At 38.4% G+C, this 18,160-nt stretch overlaps 2 protein-coding genes and 1 pseudogene across 4 annotated transcripts; 1 reads left to right on the top strand and 2 right to left on the bottom strand.

Annotated features, from left to right (window-relative positions):
* Positions 1 to 10,518: 10,518 nt before the first annotated feature.
* Positions 10,519 to 12,057, top strand: LOC121984161 (transcription factor BHLH3-like). 3 transcript variants are annotated; one of them, XM_042536976.1, is made up of 4 exons: positions 10,519 to 11,240; positions 11,336 to 11,479; positions 11,552 to 11,719; positions 11,788 to 12,057. In XM_042536976.1, the coding sequence occupies exons 1-4, from the start codon at positions 10,782 to 10,784 to the stop codon at positions 11,806 to 11,808; spliced, it is 792 nt and encodes a 263-aa protein (XP_042392910.1). In that variant the 5' UTR covers positions 10,519 to 10,781; the 3' UTR covers positions 11,809 to 12,057. The 3 variants fall into 3 exon arrangements, with proteins under 3 accessions (XP_042392910.1, XP_042392907.1, XP_042392909.1); XM_042536973.1 differs by having other exon boundaries at positions 10,526 to 11,240; positions 11,809 to 12,057; XM_042536975.1 differs by having other exon boundaries at positions 10,537 to 11,240; positions 11,339 to 11,479; positions 11,809 to 12,057.
* A 1,312-nt stretch (positions 12,058 to 13,369) lies between these two features.
* LOC121986524 lies at positions 13,370 to 14,518 on the bottom strand (annotated as a pseudogene).
* A 2,242-nt stretch (positions 14,519 to 16,760) lies between these two features.
* On the bottom strand, positions 16,761 to 17,882 carry LOC121986523 (glutathione S-transferase T3-like). Its single transcript, XM_042540490.1, has 2 exons — positions 17,407 to 17,882; positions 16,761 to 17,316 (listed from the first exon to the last, which is right to left on the bottom strand). The coding sequence occupies exons 1-2, from the start codon at positions 17,880 to 17,882 to the stop codon at positions 16,761 to 16,763; spliced, it is 1,032 nt and encodes a 343-aa protein (XP_042396424.1).
* Between the last annotated feature and the right edge of the window lie 278 nt (positions 17,883 to 18,160).

The raw sequence follows: 18,160 nt of genomic DNA, 5'->3' as shown, positions 1-18,160 counted from the left end.
GGTTTTGGGTTCCTAGGAGCATTTTCTCTACCCCTTAGATGGGTTAGAGAGTGTCAACTCAAATTGAAAGGGTAGTTAACTCAATCATGATAAAGTTGGCACTCTAAGAGCATTTTCAAGGTTATTGTTAACCTTTGAAAATGATAAGGATTATTGATTTACTCTTGGAAAGAGTAAGATGTGTCATAATGTGAGAAGTTTGATTTTAAAATAAAATTGGCATATTTGGGAAAATCATAAGAACTACCAAGTTGGGATTGTGGGATGTTCTTAGGAAGTTAAAGGCAAATCTAAGCCTTATTTTTTTTTGGTTACTCTTGAAAGAGTACATTTTACCAAAATTTGAGGAATATGCTTAATTTAAATTGGCATAAAATTTATAAAAGTAAAATAAATGTCAAATTGAATTTTGGCATCTTCTTGGGAAATCATGGGCAATCTAGGATTTAAGTTAAGTTAGCTAAGGTTTTAGGATACTTAGATAGATAATCTAGGTATTTTATTTATGCTAATTTGTCATGCTTTGTTTGCCCATCATATGTCATGACATCATATTTATTCTTGCACTCATTCATTATTATGAAAAAAAATATAAAAATACCATGTCATGTCATACATACATCATGTAATTATAGGAAATTTTCTTTTAAAAATTATTTCTTTTTGATGTATGCCATAACATATCATGCATTATGCTTAATTCCTTGCAATTGAGGACAAATGGCATTTATTAACAAGTAACATCCTTGGTGGATGTTCCTAACCTCAAAATGGCTAGATAGATATGCATGATCCCTAGATTAGGGCAAAACCAAAGTTTACATCTCACTAAAGAACTATAAGGTGACTTGTATATATTTTTGTATACATTAGATGTAAGTGAGATGTTAGGATGATGAACAAAACTCAAGATGTTGATTTAGTACATTTTTATGAGTTTTAGGTTCATCAAAACACATAGTTATGTGTCTTCCAATCATTGGGAAAGCTAATATACAAGTCATGTGCATTGAGCCCAAAGAATATGGTTGGATATTGGTTTTGAAAAAGATTTTAAATATGCTTAGGAAAACCTTGATGAAGACTATCTTTTGATAGTAATCATCATTGAATAGTTTAGCACAAACTTGGAAGAAAACACTAAACTTTTTACAAGTTTCCAAGTTTGTGTCAATCTTTGAAAAAGAAAGTATTTTCATATAAAACTATTTTTCCTTGATAGTATATGACCTAAGGAATGTCTACATGAATTTTCATGATTTTTCAATTTTTGTAGAATTTTAGGGGAGTTTCTGAAATTCACTGAAATAAATTTTCAGTTTTTCAGAGCTCCAATCGATCACCCGATCGATTGGAGTGCCTCAATCGATCGAGCGATCGATTGAGAGGAGTTTTTCCGCGAGAAGAAGCTCGCTGGATCGATCAGTCGATCGATCCACGTAGTCTGAATCGATCAGTGGATCGATTCAGATGAGTTCAATCGATTAGAACCCAACTGCAATCGATTGGGAATGCTAATTTTGGCTAGGAAAGCCTGATTTCAGCATTTTGAACCACCTTTAGTCTATATAACCACTCCTAACCTCTCAAAACACATTTGTATACATTTAGGGAGAGTTTTCATGATGAAAACAAGGATGGATTGGTCAAGGAAGACTAAGTAGAGGTTTAGGTTGAGGTTTGGTTTCAATATTAAATTTTTGAACCTCAAAACTTCTAAATTTGGATTTCCTAAAGGTTTAGGGATTCTAAGTCATTGTTGGTGCAATGACAGAAGTTAGGTGCATGTCTTTAGGGGGAGTTACTCTTTAAGGACATGAAAATCTATTTTTCATACACCTTGGAAGGTGGTTAACCTTCTTTAGCGAAAATGCTCAAGATTGGGCATTTGAATGTAATGGAGAGTGGATATCTTCATTATTCAAGTGGTGTATGCTCACGGATGAGCATTTGATGACAATGAAGGGTATGAGACTTTCATTTGAATTGTGTGTGAATATACCAAGTGGTATATGCTCAAGGATGAGCGTTAAGAATAATGAAGGGTATGGGACCTTCGTTATTGTGTTGTGAACAACGAGTGAAGTTGTAAACAACGTTGGGTAACTCTTCAGGGGGAGAGTTTTTGATGTGTGCTAATAGGGGGAGAATGTAGAGTTTAAGTTAGGCCTTCATTACCTAAGAGGAAGTTTGCCCTCTAGGAAAGGGGGAGAATGAAGGAAACCCTCATTCATACATTGACATGAAGAAAATTGAGGCTATGAGATTAGCCTAACTTAAAGGTATTGTCAAACATCAAAAAGGGGGAAATTGTTGGTGCAATATTCCCTAGGTCAAGGTTGACCTGGTTGATTGAGCTTGAATTGGTTTGAGCTCGAGTCTTGATGTTTGGATTTCGTTGTTTTACAATACATGTAGACAATACATGGAGATTGCAGGTGCAATTGTTCATGTGGGGAGATTGTGAAGGAGAGTCAAGTAGGTCAAGGTTGACTAGATACTTGACTGGAAAGTCCTGGTGAGTGAAGCCAGGTAGATGAGAAGTCCTAGTGAGTGAAGCTAGGCAGAAGGAAAGTCCTGATGAGTGAAGCCAGGCAGATAAGAAGTCCTAGTGAGTGAAGCTAGGCAGAAGGAAAGTCCTGGTGAGTGAAGTCAGACAGATGAGAAGACCTAGTGAGTGAAACTAGGCAGAAGGAAAGTCCTGGTGAGTGAAGCCAGGCAGATGAGAAGTCCTAGTGAGTGAAGCTAGGCAGAAGGAAAGTCCTGGTGAGTGAAGCCAAGCAGATGAGAAGTCCTAGTGAGTGAAGCTAGGCAGAAGGAAGTCCTGGTGAGCGAAGTCAGGCAGATGAGAAGTCCTAGTGAGTGAAGTTAGGCAGAAGGAATGTCCTGGTGAGTGAAGTCAGGCAGATGTGAAGTCCTAGTGAGTAAAACTAGGCAGAAGGGAAGTCCTGGTGAGTGAAGTCATGCAAAGGAAATCCAGATGGGTCAAGGTTGACCAGACATCTGGTGAAAGTTCAAGTAGGTCAAAGGGATTGACCGGATACTTGGCACGAGGAAATCCAGATGGGTCAAGGTTGACTAGACATCTGGTAGAAGTCCAAGTGGGTCAAAGGGATTGACCGAACATTTGGTGAGGGAATCCTAGCAGGTCAAGGGTGACCAGATGCTAGGCATGATGTACCAACAGGTCATGGTTGACATGATGTTGGTTTAGGGGACTTTGGACTTGGTTTTGGGGAAAAACCATGAGCTGGATCGATCAGCCGATCGATTGGCTCATGCCCAATCGATTGGTTGATCGATTGGGTGAGTCCCCGCAACAAGCCTCCTCCCAATCGATCAGTGGATCGATTGGGAGAAACTCGCGATTGCACAGAACAGCTCTGGATCGATCGGTCGATCGATTCAGAGCCTCCAATCGATCAGCCGATCGATTGGGAGCTACGATTTCGTGCGATAAGCCCTGGATCGATCGGCCGATCGATCCAGGCAATTCCTGAGAGCACAGAGGCGCTCTAGATCGATCAGCCGATCGATCCAAAGCCTCTCCAATCGATTGAGAGCAATCCAATCGATTGAGATTCTATCGTTGGCGTTGGATAAAGACGTTGGCGTGCGATTTCGTCGACAGAACTCTCAGCTTTTTTCTCCAGTGACACCAGCGATTCCACAACTTCTCCACAGAGTTCTCACCGCCAGTTCTTGAAGATTCTTGGAGGCTTGTGCTGGTGCACGTCCAAGTCAAGAGGCGAGGAAGAAGTTAGGGTTAGGGTTTCTTGTGCAAACTTGTAAGATCTTATTGTATTTTATTTCCCTTTCCTTTCTTCTTGTACTGAGAGCTTGTAAGGCTTCTCCGCCTTTGGTAGTTATCAAGAAGGAGTGTTTTTATAGTGGAGGGTGCGTGAGTGTGTGGATCCTTGGACTAGTCACCTCTTCTTGAGGTGGATACCAAGTAAATCCCTAGAGTTAGCTTTGTGTGTTTGTTTTCTTGTATTTTCGCTGCACATCATCGCAAGAGGCAAGCAACGACGAGCACGAGATCGCGCCGAGCTATTCACCCCCCCCCCCCCTCTAACTACATTTTCGGTTTCAACACACACTTGGTAAAAAATATCAAATTACAAAAAATCTAACTTTAATCATTTATCTTTCATCAAAACCAAAGTTTAATTATTAGTGTCAACTGCACTAACAATCTTGACCTCATCCCAAGTTGAATAGATTTCTGCTTGTACACCTAGACTGCATAGAAAGAAAACTTTTTCACCATTAGTTTTTGAACCATGGTTAGAAAAAAATGGATAAAGCATTGATAATTGCCTGGAATAGTAGGGATGTTCCAAATTTTGTCGATTAAGCATTGTTGAATGTAATCTAACTGTGTTATGTTGTCAAAGTGAAATTGTTCATCTGTTCGAGTAAACTACTGAAGTTTTGATTTCTAAACCTCATAGTTTATTTTGAAAAAGGTCTTACTTGTCCCTGTCGATTCATGGGACAAGTAGAAATTATTTGTCTATAAAAGCAAAGTAAGATTAGGTTAATAGATGAGAAAGTGTGTTTGCTAGGGAATTATTTATTCCTTTAATATGTTCCTAAGTAATTCATAAACCTTTGTTTACAAGAGTATCAATAAATTTTAGCCATCTTTTTTACTCGAACTATTTCTCATATTTTTAGTTTGCTAATCATATTTTACAATAGCCTCATAATCTGTCCTAATTATTATTTCTTGCTTTCCACAAATGAACAACATAGAGGAGTCCAAATAATATATGACATCCTATAATTCAAAATCCAATGAAGTAAGGTGTCCTTTTTTCTTAAATTTGCCTCAAGTATATTGACATAAAGATTCAGAAGTTTTAGGCTCATATTTTGATATTTTTTAAAATAATGCCCCTCCCTATCCTACGTCATAACCATTTGTTTCTGATGGCTCCTTTTTATATTTGCTCGGGCACCTCCTTCTCAACAAGTCCTCTTCCCTCGTATGAATTTGCAGATCTAAGAAAGTAACATTAGTTAGAGTCAGGTCGACTCCTCCGGCGTGACTCCTCTAACGCTTAAATTGATAATCGATGGAGTTTAACAATCAACTAGATATGAATTCCAACTGATGGATCAATTGAATGACATAGCAGTTGGGAGCACGAAGCAAGAATGACTATAAAAAAAATGCACTGTAGTTGACACAAAATTCCAACATCTTGTGGTTACGTATTTCATTTAGAGAAAATCCCTATAAATGCATCGTAACTAAGGATCGAACTATGGATACTTGAGTAATAACTGACGCCCTTCTACTGTAGCCTCGGGAGCAAGAATGACTATAAAAATATACATGAAAACATTCATCCATGAATCAAACACCCTTTTATTATTTTTTCCCCTTTATAAAACTATGCCTAAAATTTCAATAGTAGAGGTGGTTTTATATTAGTGAAATCTTAAGGAGTTTTTAGAAAATATGTTAAATGTGGGTTTAATCCTTATTAGGGCCGACCTAGAGTATGGTACAACCGGACGCCGTGGAACTTGGTAGCTGCCAAGATGAGCGACCACGACTACCTCTGGACATAGGACCAATGCCAAGAGGGGCGAGTCTCTTTAAAGTAAACAAGCAAGCTTAAACACATATGTGTTCAGTTCGTTAACGTTCATGAATAATATTCGTGAACAATATATATAAATCATGTTTATTAATAAAATTTTTATCAATATGCTAAATAAATAAATAAAATAAATAAGTTTGAATTATTAAGCTCATACCAATCAAATAAGTAAAAAATTCAAACAATCAAATAAGTTTGAATTGAGAGCTCGACAACATCTAAACGAACTAAGCTCAAACCAAGTTCAAGACAAACTTGAATTGAGAGTTTGATAATTAATATCTAAACAAACTAAGCTTAAATCAAGTTTCAAATAAACTTAAGCTCATAAAAAATAAATCAAGTCAACAACAATCATTTTAAAAACTTACTTCATTTTAAACTCGGCTCAATTCGATCCAACTCGACTATCTTATTAAATAAATTTGAACACGTTGAAAATTAACTCAGCGCGATTTATTAATAGCTCTAATCTCAACTACGATGTCACCGTCATGCAGCTTCTTCTGGTTCCCAATGTTGGCCAAGGAGCTGGCCTATGGATTCTTTTAATTACCATGGTCCTTTCTTTACATTATTAAATCGGAACCTGAAATATGCGTGCATAGACCCAAATTAATTATTAAAATGAGTTTTTTTTATAATTTTTAAGGTTATTATATCTAATTTTTATAGTAATATTATATTTTATAAGTCAATTATATTCTTTCTCACCTATTTTTATATTTAAATTTCTAAAATAATATCTAATTATTTTTTATTAAAAATATTTAATTAATTTTTTTAACTAACTTAATTAATTTTAACAGATAAATTTATTTCCTGAGTGGTTACCACCAAAATTTACCATTAGTTTATATCACAACGTTAACATATAACTTTGTGAACAACTAAACATGATTAACTTTTAAATCCACGGATTATGTGAAACTTATGTAGCTACTTTATCAGTTTTCCTCGAGGAGTGAAAATGGCAAATATACAGTAGCGCGAAACCCCAAAGGCCATCTCTTCGAGACAGACAGATGTTCACATGCAAGTGTTGGACGCATGCCCTACTGTCGATCGGCTTTTTGTGCTTGTCTTTTGCCCTTCCCACTCAGGTTCCCTTAATTCGTTCGCTTCTATAGCTCTCTTTTTGAGGCTAGAAACTAGGCACCGAGAAGGACAGCCGGCGTTTATATGCTTTCTATGTGAAACCGATAAATCGAAGCGTAGGGTTGTGTTTTGTGTCATGTCTTGTGTGTGTGGTGGCGGACACTTTTACTAGCTGCGCGGAATGGACACAGGAAGCGAAGTCCTGCAGAGTCACCAGCCGTGGCCTTCTGTGACCGGCTTCCTTCCCTTCGAATTTTATCCAAGTCAATATACTACTAAATTTTTATTCACCTGAAGTATATATCAGAAATACAGATAAATCTAACCTAATTTTTTATAAATACACCAAAACAACCTAATGAAATCCAACCATTTGGATATATTATGGCACCGACAATGTCGTCTTCAATTAAATATCCATTTTCCCATCTAGATTTCCGATAAATCTCAAAGTTCTACGGAGTCATAATTGACACCCGTGACGCCATCGGTTAAGTTGGCAAGTGTGCTTGTTAGCTAGAGCATACGCCAAAAAAAAATTATATTTAATAGCTGATCGTGGTAAGGTTTTAATTTGAGAAGAAGTGCGACTCTTAGGTGGACTATGAGGTCGGGCGAAGATGAAGGTGCGAGGACGTCAAGACGGAGGTTGTCGGGAAGGACAAGGATAAGGACGCCTTGGATCGATTTTCTTTTTTTTTTTTCTTTTTTTTTTTTAATCTGCATTCGATTTTTAGGATGACATTCATACTATTGGGGGCTGATTCGTCCCCTAAAAATTTCCATGGCCAAAATAAATCGATACACATATGAATCCTAACCGAAGATCCTCATAAATTTTTTATACTTATCGAGTATAATGTACAAGAGGTGATATTACTTATCCCAAATCATCTAGTATCATCAATTTTACATTAAAATATAGATAGATAAATAAAAAAAATATTTTTATCATAGAACAACCGCTTTTTATATAGATAAGATCAAACATCCAATTAGAGGTGTAAATGAACTAAATCATTCATAAATTATTCGAATCTGGATTCGATAAAAGTTCATTTGAGCTCGTTTAATGAGACTCGTTAAGATAAACAAACTAAGTTCAAGTTTCACAATATACGGCTCGTTAGCTCGTGAGCATATTCGTTAAGCTTGTGAATCAACTTTTAAATAAAAAAATAATAATTTTGATATTGAATTTATAGATTTTAAACTCTACTTATAAAATATATAGACAAATATATTAAAATTATTTATTAGAATAAAATTATAAATTTTAATTAAAAATATTATAATTTTCTTTGAATATATAATTTAATTTTTAATAAATATTTAAATTTATAAATTATATTTATTAAGCTCGTTTAACCTCGATAAAAATTCGAATAAGTTCATGAGCTATGAATATATTCGTTAAATAAAGATCGAGCTCGAATCGATTATAAATGAGTCAAACTAAAATATTCAAGAGTTCGATTCAATTTGACTCGATTACGTTACTACATCCAACGAAATATTTTGTACTGATTAAAAATTTACCTCAAAATCTATCAAAGTAACCACCATATATCAATTGAATGAATATATGGGAATCATTATATCTTTTACTATTAAACATGTCAGATAATGTTAAGTTAATTTGACTCCATAAATTTTTCATTGACTATCCGAGTCCCATCGGAATATCAACGATTCAATCCGCGGGGCAATAGCTTGACATTATTATAAATCGATGAGAGTGTGAGAATGTCTTAATCATATATCTTCACGCGCCCCCTCTCCCACTTGAAACACGGACACATAAATTGTGCGTTCCTTATCTCGAGGAGGAATATATGGCTTCTTCAGTCGTGTCTAAATAATATGTTATAAAATTGTTAATGTTAATTTTGGTAAATATTAATTATGATTCTATAATTAATTAACATTTTATAAAATTAATTATCGAATTTTATATTTACTAAAAGACACATTTTGCCAAAATAAAATGCTTAAAATATTCCTTTATCTATGAATTATTTTTCTGAATTTTTTAAATTTTTTATAATCTAAATATCCATGATTATTAATGCTGGAGGTGGACAATCCTCCCTAATTTGCCCATTAGATACTTCTAGAAATGATCATATTAATACATCAATGGTTGATCTCTGCCTTATTCATCGCCCCTATTGGGCAAACACTAAGTATTTTTTTTTAATAAGTTTCGGAATGAGGCCGCCTAGCATAAATTTACTGTTAAAACTTGCTTATTATAGGTGACTTTTTGGTCGATTTTATATTTAAATTTATGTATTTAAATCATTGAATCAGGTGGTGTCATATATATATATATATATATATATATATATATATATATATATATATATATATATATATATATATATATATATATATATATATATATATATATAGAGTAGTGATATCCTGCGAGACTTAAGATGCGTGTCTATCCCTCTGGATTGATCAGGACATATCCTGATCGGTCTGTGCACCGATCAGGATATGATCAATTAAAAAATTTAACATTTCCTTATATAAAATTTTAATACCTTAATATATCCCTTAACATATTACAATACTTAATAAATTCTTAAATTAATTTTATTTAAAACCAAACACTATAACCTAATTGGGAAGCCTAAACCCCAAATGTAAAATCTAAAAAAAAAATAACTTTAACACTATAACCAAAGCCTGAACCCTAGAAATAAATTCTTAAAAAAAAATTTTATTTTTTATTTTTTTCAATTATTTTTTAATTCATAAATAAAATAAAAATAAAAACAGTTGTTATCCTGCGCGGAGCGCACAGTCGCGCACAGTGGCGTTGCGCAGGATAACAAAATTGTATATATATATATATATATATATTATATATATATATATATATTCGTAATGATATGATATTATCTATTTTAGGTTATCTATTTTACTTACCTCGTGATTTTACTCTTGAATTCTATCCAAAAATTATTATTCTAATGGAGATATTATACATCCTTTTTAAACTCATGATTTTTTCCTATCTTTTAAATTTATGACTTTGATTGTATCCCAACAATCCTTCTATCAAACGAAGGACCACAATTACTCTCATAGTTCAAATATCTACGCGAGTATCCGGTCACTTTTGATCTACTCTGGGTCTTTCCCGCGAGCAACCCGTCATCCTAACCTAGTCTAGGTCTCCTCATATTCCGGTCACCTTAACTTACTTCAGGCCTCCTCGCGAGCATGCTGGTCATCCTGACATACTTCGGGCCGTCCTCGTAAATATTTAGTCACTCTGACCTTGTCCGAGCCTTTCCCGCGAGCATCTGGTCGCCATGACCTTCTCCGAACTTTCTCTTGTAGTATATGGTCACTTTGACTTGCTCTAGGTTTTCCTGTAAGAATTCGATCATCTTGACTTGATTTGAGCTTCTCTGCGAGCATCCGATCATTCTGATCTGCTCCGGGCCTTCCCTGTGAACATCCGATCACCCTAATCTGTTCTAAGCCTTTCTTACAAGCATTCGTTCATTCTGACCTACTCTGAGTCTTCTTGTAATTTTATTTAAGATCATTTTATATGACATCTAGTTTGAATTATGATTATGATATCATTTACTATATCTGACGAATATTTATATATCTATATAATATTATGTACTTTTGACTCTAAATTCTCGTGACTTTATTTTCTTTCAGTTCTATCTAAAAGACTTCACTTCAATAGACATATTGTATCTTCTTTTAAACACATGATGTTTTTTCATATATTTTAACTGAATACAATTCTTCGCCCTTAGAATGGCTGGTACGTACTGTCACTTCGTCGTCTTCCGGAAACACACAAATTACCTGAATCGATGGCCATCAGACAGGAAATTTGCATGGAAGAGAGAGAGAGAGAGAGAGAGAGAGAGCAGAGACCTTCAAATCTGAGCTCCCAACGTAGCCTATTGGATAGCGCGAGATGAGCATTTATTGGGAGGACTATTATTCCTCCCACCTTCGTCCTGGTCCTTCTTGCTTTATATAAACAACAGCGGCAGCCGTTGGGATGGGACTAGCGAGAACGCCATGGAGCCTGACGAGCAGAGCTTCTTCGACGAGCTGCTCTCCTTCCGCAGCGATCCATGGGAAGGCACCTTCTTCGAGCCTGCTCAAATAGACACCACCGCCTTTGACTGTTTCTCTCAGAGCGCCGCCGCGCTCCTCCCGCCCTGTGCCGGTGTGTCGGTGGGCGCCGGCTGCCAGTATGGCTACTTCAGAGACGTCCACTGCCCGACCGACTCTGGTTATTCTCGCGCGCCGGAGGTCCAGCACTCCTCCTCCGTCCGGTCGGCGCTCGATGGCGCCGAGCTCGGCAAGAGCGCGTGCAAGTTGGAGGTGCCGCCTTCGGAGTTCGGGCTGAGGAAGGCGAGGAAGAAGAAGTTCGAAGGTGTGCCGTCGAAGAATTTAATGGCGGAGCGGCGGAGGAGGAAGAGGCTCAATGACCGGCTCTCGATGCTCAGATCTATCGTCCCTAGGATTAGCAAGGTGGAGTGCTTTTTCTTAGTTTAATTTTACCCAGACGCGGACGCCCCTCAAATGTTCGATAAAATGCCCATGAAAAACAAATGTACGCTATTCAGCAGATGGACAGGACGTCCATTCTCGGCGACACCGTCGATTACGTGAAGGAGCTGCTCGATAAGCTCAAGCGCTTGCGAGAAGAGATCGATCTCACTCCGGAGCAAGCCAATCTACTGAGCACCTTAAACTCGAGAGAGGTTTCGGTGAGTCTCTCTCTAAAACTGCATCCTTTTGGTTTTGATGTCGATGGATTCTATGAACTAATAATCTTCTAGTTCGAGGTGGAAAGAAGAGCCAACGATACACGGATTGGAATCTGCTGCGCCGCCAAGCCAGGCCTCCTGCTGTCGACGCTGAGCACCCTGGAAGTGCTTGGACTGGAGATCCAACAGTGTGTGCTGAGTTGCTTCAATGACTTCGGAATGCAGGCATCTTGCTCCGAGGTACCTTTCCATCATGCAGTTGATACATTAAGCTAAACTTTTATCCTATTGGTCCTTGATTTCACGAGGTGATCGGGTCGAGCTTGTAGGAGACGGGTCAGAGGACAGTTAATAGCGCTGAAGACATCAAGCAGGCACTCTTCAAAAATGCAGGATACGGAGAAAGATGCCTGTAGAGATGAACCAAAGAAACGTTTACCCTGTTGGTCGAATTTATGGAAGTTCATCTGCTTCAATGTGTTAACGAGGGTTAATTAATGTAATGCAGAGTCCTTAAGATCATGGAAATTTTATTGAATTTTTAATCTCGAGGAATATAATTTGTCTTTGTTGTGAAATAAGTTGGGCTTCTTAGTAGAACTAGAAGTTAGCACCCTAAACGTGGATAACCTTAATTCCAGGCTTCTGTCATAATATATTTTTAATAGGCTTGTAGCAAACTTTTTTTTTTTTTATTTCTATTAAAATTTTCTCCTTTTCGTCAGATTAAGATCCTCGACATCCAAGGATTTTAGAGAAGTATAACTTTTACGGTGTTAAAAATGCTCTTATATATATATATTTCTATGACGCATCTGTTTTATCTCTGGATGTTCTTTTATATGCCAGTTCTAAATATGAAATGGTTAGCTGGTAAATTTGAGACAGAACTTAATGATTGTGGGGAAAGACTTTGTTAGCTCCTCAGCTCAAAGTAGGAACATCGTGTAGGTCTGAAATGGTTTCTGATATCTGCCCTTTCATTAGGCAGTTAAGAGATATCAATCATGGCTAATAAATACCATTGTCGTGTTGCCCTGCACCAACCCTCATTTTTCCTGGTTCGAAGATCTAGATCTTTCAGGGCGCTAATCAACACGTAAAATCGTAGTGTTCGTAGTAGAGGTCCTCGCTTCCTCTCAGGTCCAAAACTTTCTGATACCGTCGGTTTCACGATGAACACTGGCTTTCATTTGAGAACATGTGCACAGGTATAAATTTGTCCAGAAGCACTTTAATGACCCGTCGTTAAGGTGGCGTACCTCTACGTCTGGCAACGGGATGGCGCAGTCGCTGGCAGGCCTTGTGAGCGCCGTACGCTTTAGACGACCGAGCGCCTGACAACAAGCCATATTTTTGAAGATATAAGAGCATCCATAATGCTCTAGTATTATAACACCTACTACATCATCAAAAAATATGAGGCTCACTGTCACATACTCATTATAATAATATCATTCTTTCACCCACATCCCTTTTAACGTTAATATCCATTATTCATGGGTCCTACCGACCACTCACTCATTTTAACATTATATCATATTAAATAAATATGTATTAAATATGTTTTAAAATATTTAAATTATTATTATTTTTAATAATAATTTTACGTTTAAAAATAAAATTTTATTATTTTTCAAAAATAATATTAATTTTTTAAATATATTTATTAAATAAAATAAATGTTTGTGAGAAAACGAAATTAGAATGTTAGGAAAACGAAATTGTAAAGTTAGGAAAACGAAATTACAACTGAACACCTAAAATTATAAAGTTGGGAAAATGAAATTACAACTGAACACCTAAAATTATAAAATTGGGAAAACGAAATTACAACTGAGCGGCTAAAATTACAAAGTTGGGAAAATAAAATTTATTTTAAATATTAATTCATGGATTGTTGTTGTATTGCCCCCAGATATGCTCAACTGAGTCGGCGCGAAGTTGGTGATGAACTTGAGTGTCACGTAGCTCAGAATTTGTTCGAAGATAATCCTGAAATCCTCGATTTGAGCCATGGATAGGTTGTGCGGGTTCGTCACCTTCTTCGCTGTACCAATTTATCACGTGACCTCCCTCATCCTCAACAATCATATTATGCAAAATAATGCATGCTAACATGATTTGTTTTAACTTTTTCCTATACCAATACCGAGCTGGACCTATGATAATCGCCCATCGAGATTGGAGCACCCCAAATGCCCGTTCAACATCTTTTCTTGCAGACTCCTGTCTTTCCTTAAACAACTTCCTCTTGGGATCCTCCGGGCAAGGAAAAGCCTTAACAAAAGTAGCCCACTCGGGATATATTCCATCTGTTAGATAATAGCCCTTCGTATATGTAGTGTCGTTCACCGTGAAATTAATCGTCGGCATATTTCCTTGCAAGACGTTGTTGAATATGGGAGATTCATATAACACGTTAATATCGTTACGTGAACCGGCGACCCCAAAAAATGCATGTCATATCCACAAGTCATGAGACGCGACCGCTTCAAGTACGATTGTTGGTGACTCATGCCCCCTTGTAAATTGACCTTTCCAAGCAACTGGACAATTTTTCCATTTCCAGTGCATACAATCAAGGCTACCTAACATGCCAGGAAAGCCATGTCTCTCATCATGCATTTGAAGAAGACGTTGAACATCATCAGCATTTGGCCTTCTCAAGTACCTATCACCAAATATTTCAACAACGTATTCGCAGAACTTGAAAAGGCACCTGATGGCAGTTGATTCACCCATACGTAGGTACTCGTCAAGATGATCGGCAGGGACTCCGTAAGCCAGTTGACGAATCGCAGCGGTGCATTTTTGTAGTGGTGACAACCCTTTTCTTCGTACAGCATCGTCCCTTTGTTGAAAAAATGCTGAATGATTCTCTAATGCATTTACTATGCGGAGGAATAACTCTCTTCGCATTTGAAATCGTCTTTGAAATATTTCATCGTGATATACCGGGGTTATAGAGAAATAATCATTGACAAGTCTCTCATGCCCGACTTCACGATTTCTTTGGACAAACCTTCTTCTGTGCATGTCCCTCCTCTAATATGCTTCCATAAGTTGTTGGTGTTGTTGAAGAACCAATAACATAAGTTCTTCACCCGGATCATAAGCTTGCTCATCGATTTCAACATGGACTTCGTCTTCGCTTGTCGAGCTGGAACTTGAGCTAGAGCTGCTTGTAGAATGAGACATTTTTGGAGGAAACACGTTTTAGTATATGTGTTTGAGAAATGGGATGATGGTCTATATATATTGTTTTTCTCATGCAACGGCTAGTTTGCAATGATGAGTATGCAACGTCGCGTTGCAACGGCTAATTTGTAACGGTAAGTTTGTAACGCCTAGTTTGTAACGGCTAGTTTCCAACGGCTAGTTGTAACAACTAGTTTCCAACGGCTAGTTGTAACAGTTAGTTTCCAACGGCTAGTTGTTGTTAGGATCGATGGATTGCGGCTAGAGAGGGGGGTGTGAATAGCCACCCCAAATTCTTTCGTTTCTTCCTACGATTAGGGTTAGCGCAGCGGAAATAACTAAATAGAAACGCAAAGGAAAAAGACAAACCTCAAACTCGATGGATGTAACGAGGTTCGGAGATGAAACTCCTACTCCTCGGCGTGTCCGTAAGGTGGACGAAGCCTATCAATCCGTCGGTGGATGAGTCCCCGGAAACCCGGCTAATAATCACTCCTTCTGGGTGGAGAAACGTCGTCACAATGTCTTGCAACAGCAAGATAAACAGGAGTACAAGAATACAGCAAGAAACTAAGTACAATACAAAGATGTAATAACCCTAGCTTGCCTTCTTGTCGACTGGATGAAGCAGCAGCTTCAAGCGACGCCTACAACAGCAGGAACCCAGTCGAAGAAGTCGAGGAAGCTCACGCGAAGCTTCGGAAGCGAGCTTAACAAAGCTCTAGCACAACACTTGCAGAAGCAAGAAGAAGTTCAAGAAGAAGCAGAAGCTTCGGTGAAGATCACACTGTAGAAGCCCTCAGCCGTCTTTTATACCTGCGAAGAAGACACAGAAGAAACTAGCCGTTGCTACGCAACGGCTAGGATGTGGACCGATCAGGCTTCATCCTGATCGGTCCACGAGGGTCCTGATCGGTCACAAGACCGATCAGGCCCTTCCCTGATCGGTCATGGTGACCGATCAGGTCCTTCCCTGATCAGTCATGGTGACCGATCAGGTCCTTCCCTGATCGGTCCCATGACCGATCAGGACCTTTCCCTCCCGAAGGTGATCTCCTTCTGATCGATCACTGATCGGTCTGCTGACCGATCAGATAAGCAACAGAATGCTTCTGTTTGGTTACTGATCGGTCACCAGACCGATCAGATAACCCAGCGTATCACTGGATCGGTCACCAAACCGATCCAGGTTTAGAGCTCCCAGCCCTAAACCCTACTTGGTCCTGAGAACGAGCTACCGAGCCCTCTCTGACCTAGTCCGGAGAACGAGCTGCCGAGCCCTCTCCGACTACGTCCGGTCCAGAGAACGAGCTACCGAGCCCTCTCCGACTCCATCCGGTCCAGAGAACGAGCTACCGAGCCCTCTCTGACCTAGTCCGGAGAACGAGCTACCGAGCCCTCTCCGACTTCGCATGCCAAGCTTCCATACTTGGACTTTTCCCGTGCCAAGCTCCCTGCTTGGACTTTTCCGTGCCAAGTCTCCATACTTGAACTTTTCCCGTGCCAAGTCTCCATACTTGGGCTTTTCACCAGATGTCTGGTTAACCTTGGCCCATCTGGATTCCCCTTGCCTGGCTTCACTCACTAGGACTTCCGAACTGCCTAGCTTCACTCACTAGGTCTTTCCCCTGCCTGGCTTCACTCACCAGGTCTTTCCCAATTGCCTAGCTTCACTCACCAGGACTTCCCGAACTGCCTAACATCCCAATTAGGACTTCCCAGTCAAGTATCCGGTCAACCTTGACCTACTTGACTCTTCTTCATCCAACCTGATCAGACCCTGATCAGTATCTCTCCGTATGGACAACTGCACCTGCATTGTCCATGTCTACATATCTTTCTGTATTGTCAAACATCGAAACCATGACCAAGGTTTACGCTTGGTCAAGGTCAACCTTGACCTACTGGAAATTGCACCAACAGTTGTAACAACTAATTTCCAACGACTTGTTTATAACGACTATTTTACAAAAATATAATAATTAAAAATCATATTAATCGAAATGAGAAATACAATAATTAAAAATTACAATCACTCGAAAATATAATAATACTAGAAAATGAACGTTAAGTAAACAATTTAGATATTCCATCTCGACCTAATATCCTTGCATAGGCATTCATGTATGATAAGCTGCTCCTTTGTCATCTGCGAGGCGTCTTTGTTCAATATTTCGTACTCCTTCAACTTCAAGCGACGATTCTTAGCTTCAGATTTGAACAATGCAGCTTTTGCCTTAATCTCCTCTACTTCAAGTTGTTTTTGTTTCAAATCGACTTCGGACTTCTTCACGCTTGTGTACTCAGTGAACTTTGTGATAATATTGTTGTAGTTTACTGTCAGATCCTCCATGGTCGATTTTACTTTGTCTTTCCCCTTTCTTTTTGCTGCCTTTTGCCCCATTGGATGAGTATCTTCATAATCCAGGTCTATACTCACATCTTGGTTGGAGGAGGTGTTGCTTGCTCCAGACTCTGAGGTCCTCGTCTTCTTTGTCACCACAAAGTGATCAGCGGACTGTGGAGTAAACATTGGACGGTCTTTGACAATTCTCCACACATGTTCGAGATTGAATGCAACACCATTGTTTTCAGATAGATATTTTTCGTACGCAAACCTCAATATATCTTCATCACTGTGACCACTTCGATATGAACTATAAATACTATTGTAATTTGCGTTGAATCAATATACCTTCTTTTGGATTGTATTGTGCCAATGTGACCGTATAACATTTGCACTTCTGGTGTTTGAACCTTGGGGAAGATTCTCATTGTAGTAGCTTGCAACCCGTCCCCAAAAAGCATCCGCCTTTTGATCATTGCCGATTATTGGATCATCACTGATAGTGACAAAACTTCTCGCTAAGACCTCGTCTTCAACCTTTGTCCAACTTGAACGCTTTCTTGTACCCTCAGCATTTGAAACCGTCTTTTCTAAATTGACCACCTCAATTGGGGATTCACGGTCGGAAAGTTGAGTTTCTGGGACAAAAGTTGGAGTTGCAGGTTCATTCGACATTGAAGGAGTGAAAGACATACCAGTTGTGTGCGGGGTACCATATCCATGAACAACCGACGACGTGAAATATGGATGACTCATGTTTTGCCAATATTCTGCTGGAAGCGGTTGATATAGACCTCGAGGGGCATAATTTCCAAACCCTTGGACATTTTGAAGATTTTGTGGAGGAAACGGCATACTGGGAAATGGATATGGGTATTGATAATTTGGTGGAATTTGTGGATTCTGGGAAGATGAATATTCTTGCGAGTTGTTTGTAGAATTCAAGAAATTGGAAAAAAAATGCCCTATTATTTTCATCCATTTCGGATAGAAAATAAGATGGTAGGAACTTGAAAAAATAGACGGGGAGAGAATTTAGAGAGTGAAATTGAAAGAGTAGTGAGTGAGAATGAAAATATGTGCACATATGGATGGATATTTATAGTCAAAATTTCAAACTAGCCGTTAACTAG

The sequence above is a fragment of the Zingiber officinale genome, chromosome 5B (genome assembly GCF_018446385.1).
Source record: "Zingiber officinale cultivar Zhangliang chromosome 5B, Zo_v1.1, whole genome shotgun sequence".
Lineage (NCBI taxonomy): Eukaryota > Viridiplantae > Streptophyta > Magnoliopsida > Zingiberales > Zingiberaceae > Zingiber > Zingiber officinale.
This window is presented reverse-complemented; position numbering and strand designations above follow the sequence as displayed.

Excerpts from the sequence above, each read along its gene's own strand:
- LOC121984161 (XM_042536973.1), top strand. The coding sequence starts at position 10,782 with ATGGAGCCTGACGAGCAGAGCTTCTTCGACGAGCTGCTCTCCTTCCGC. Across the intron at positions 11,480-11,551 it reads TAAACTCGAGAGAGGTTTCG|TTCGAGGTGGAAAGAAGAGC; the intron begins GTGAGTCTCTCT and ends ATAATCTTCTAG. Across the intron at positions 11,720-11,808 it reads TGCAGGCATCTTGCTCCGAG|GAGACGGGTCAGAGGACAGT; the intron begins GTACCTTTCCAT and ends TCGAGCTTGTAG.
- LOC121986523 (XM_042540490.1), bottom strand. The coding sequence starts at position 17,882 with ATGCCGTTTCCTCCACAAAATCTTCAAAATGTCCAAGGGTTTGGAAAT. Across the intron at positions 17,317-17,406 it reads AGAAGTGCAAATGTTATACG|TGATGAAGATATATTGAGGT; the intron begins GTCACATTGGCA and ends AAGTGGTCACAG.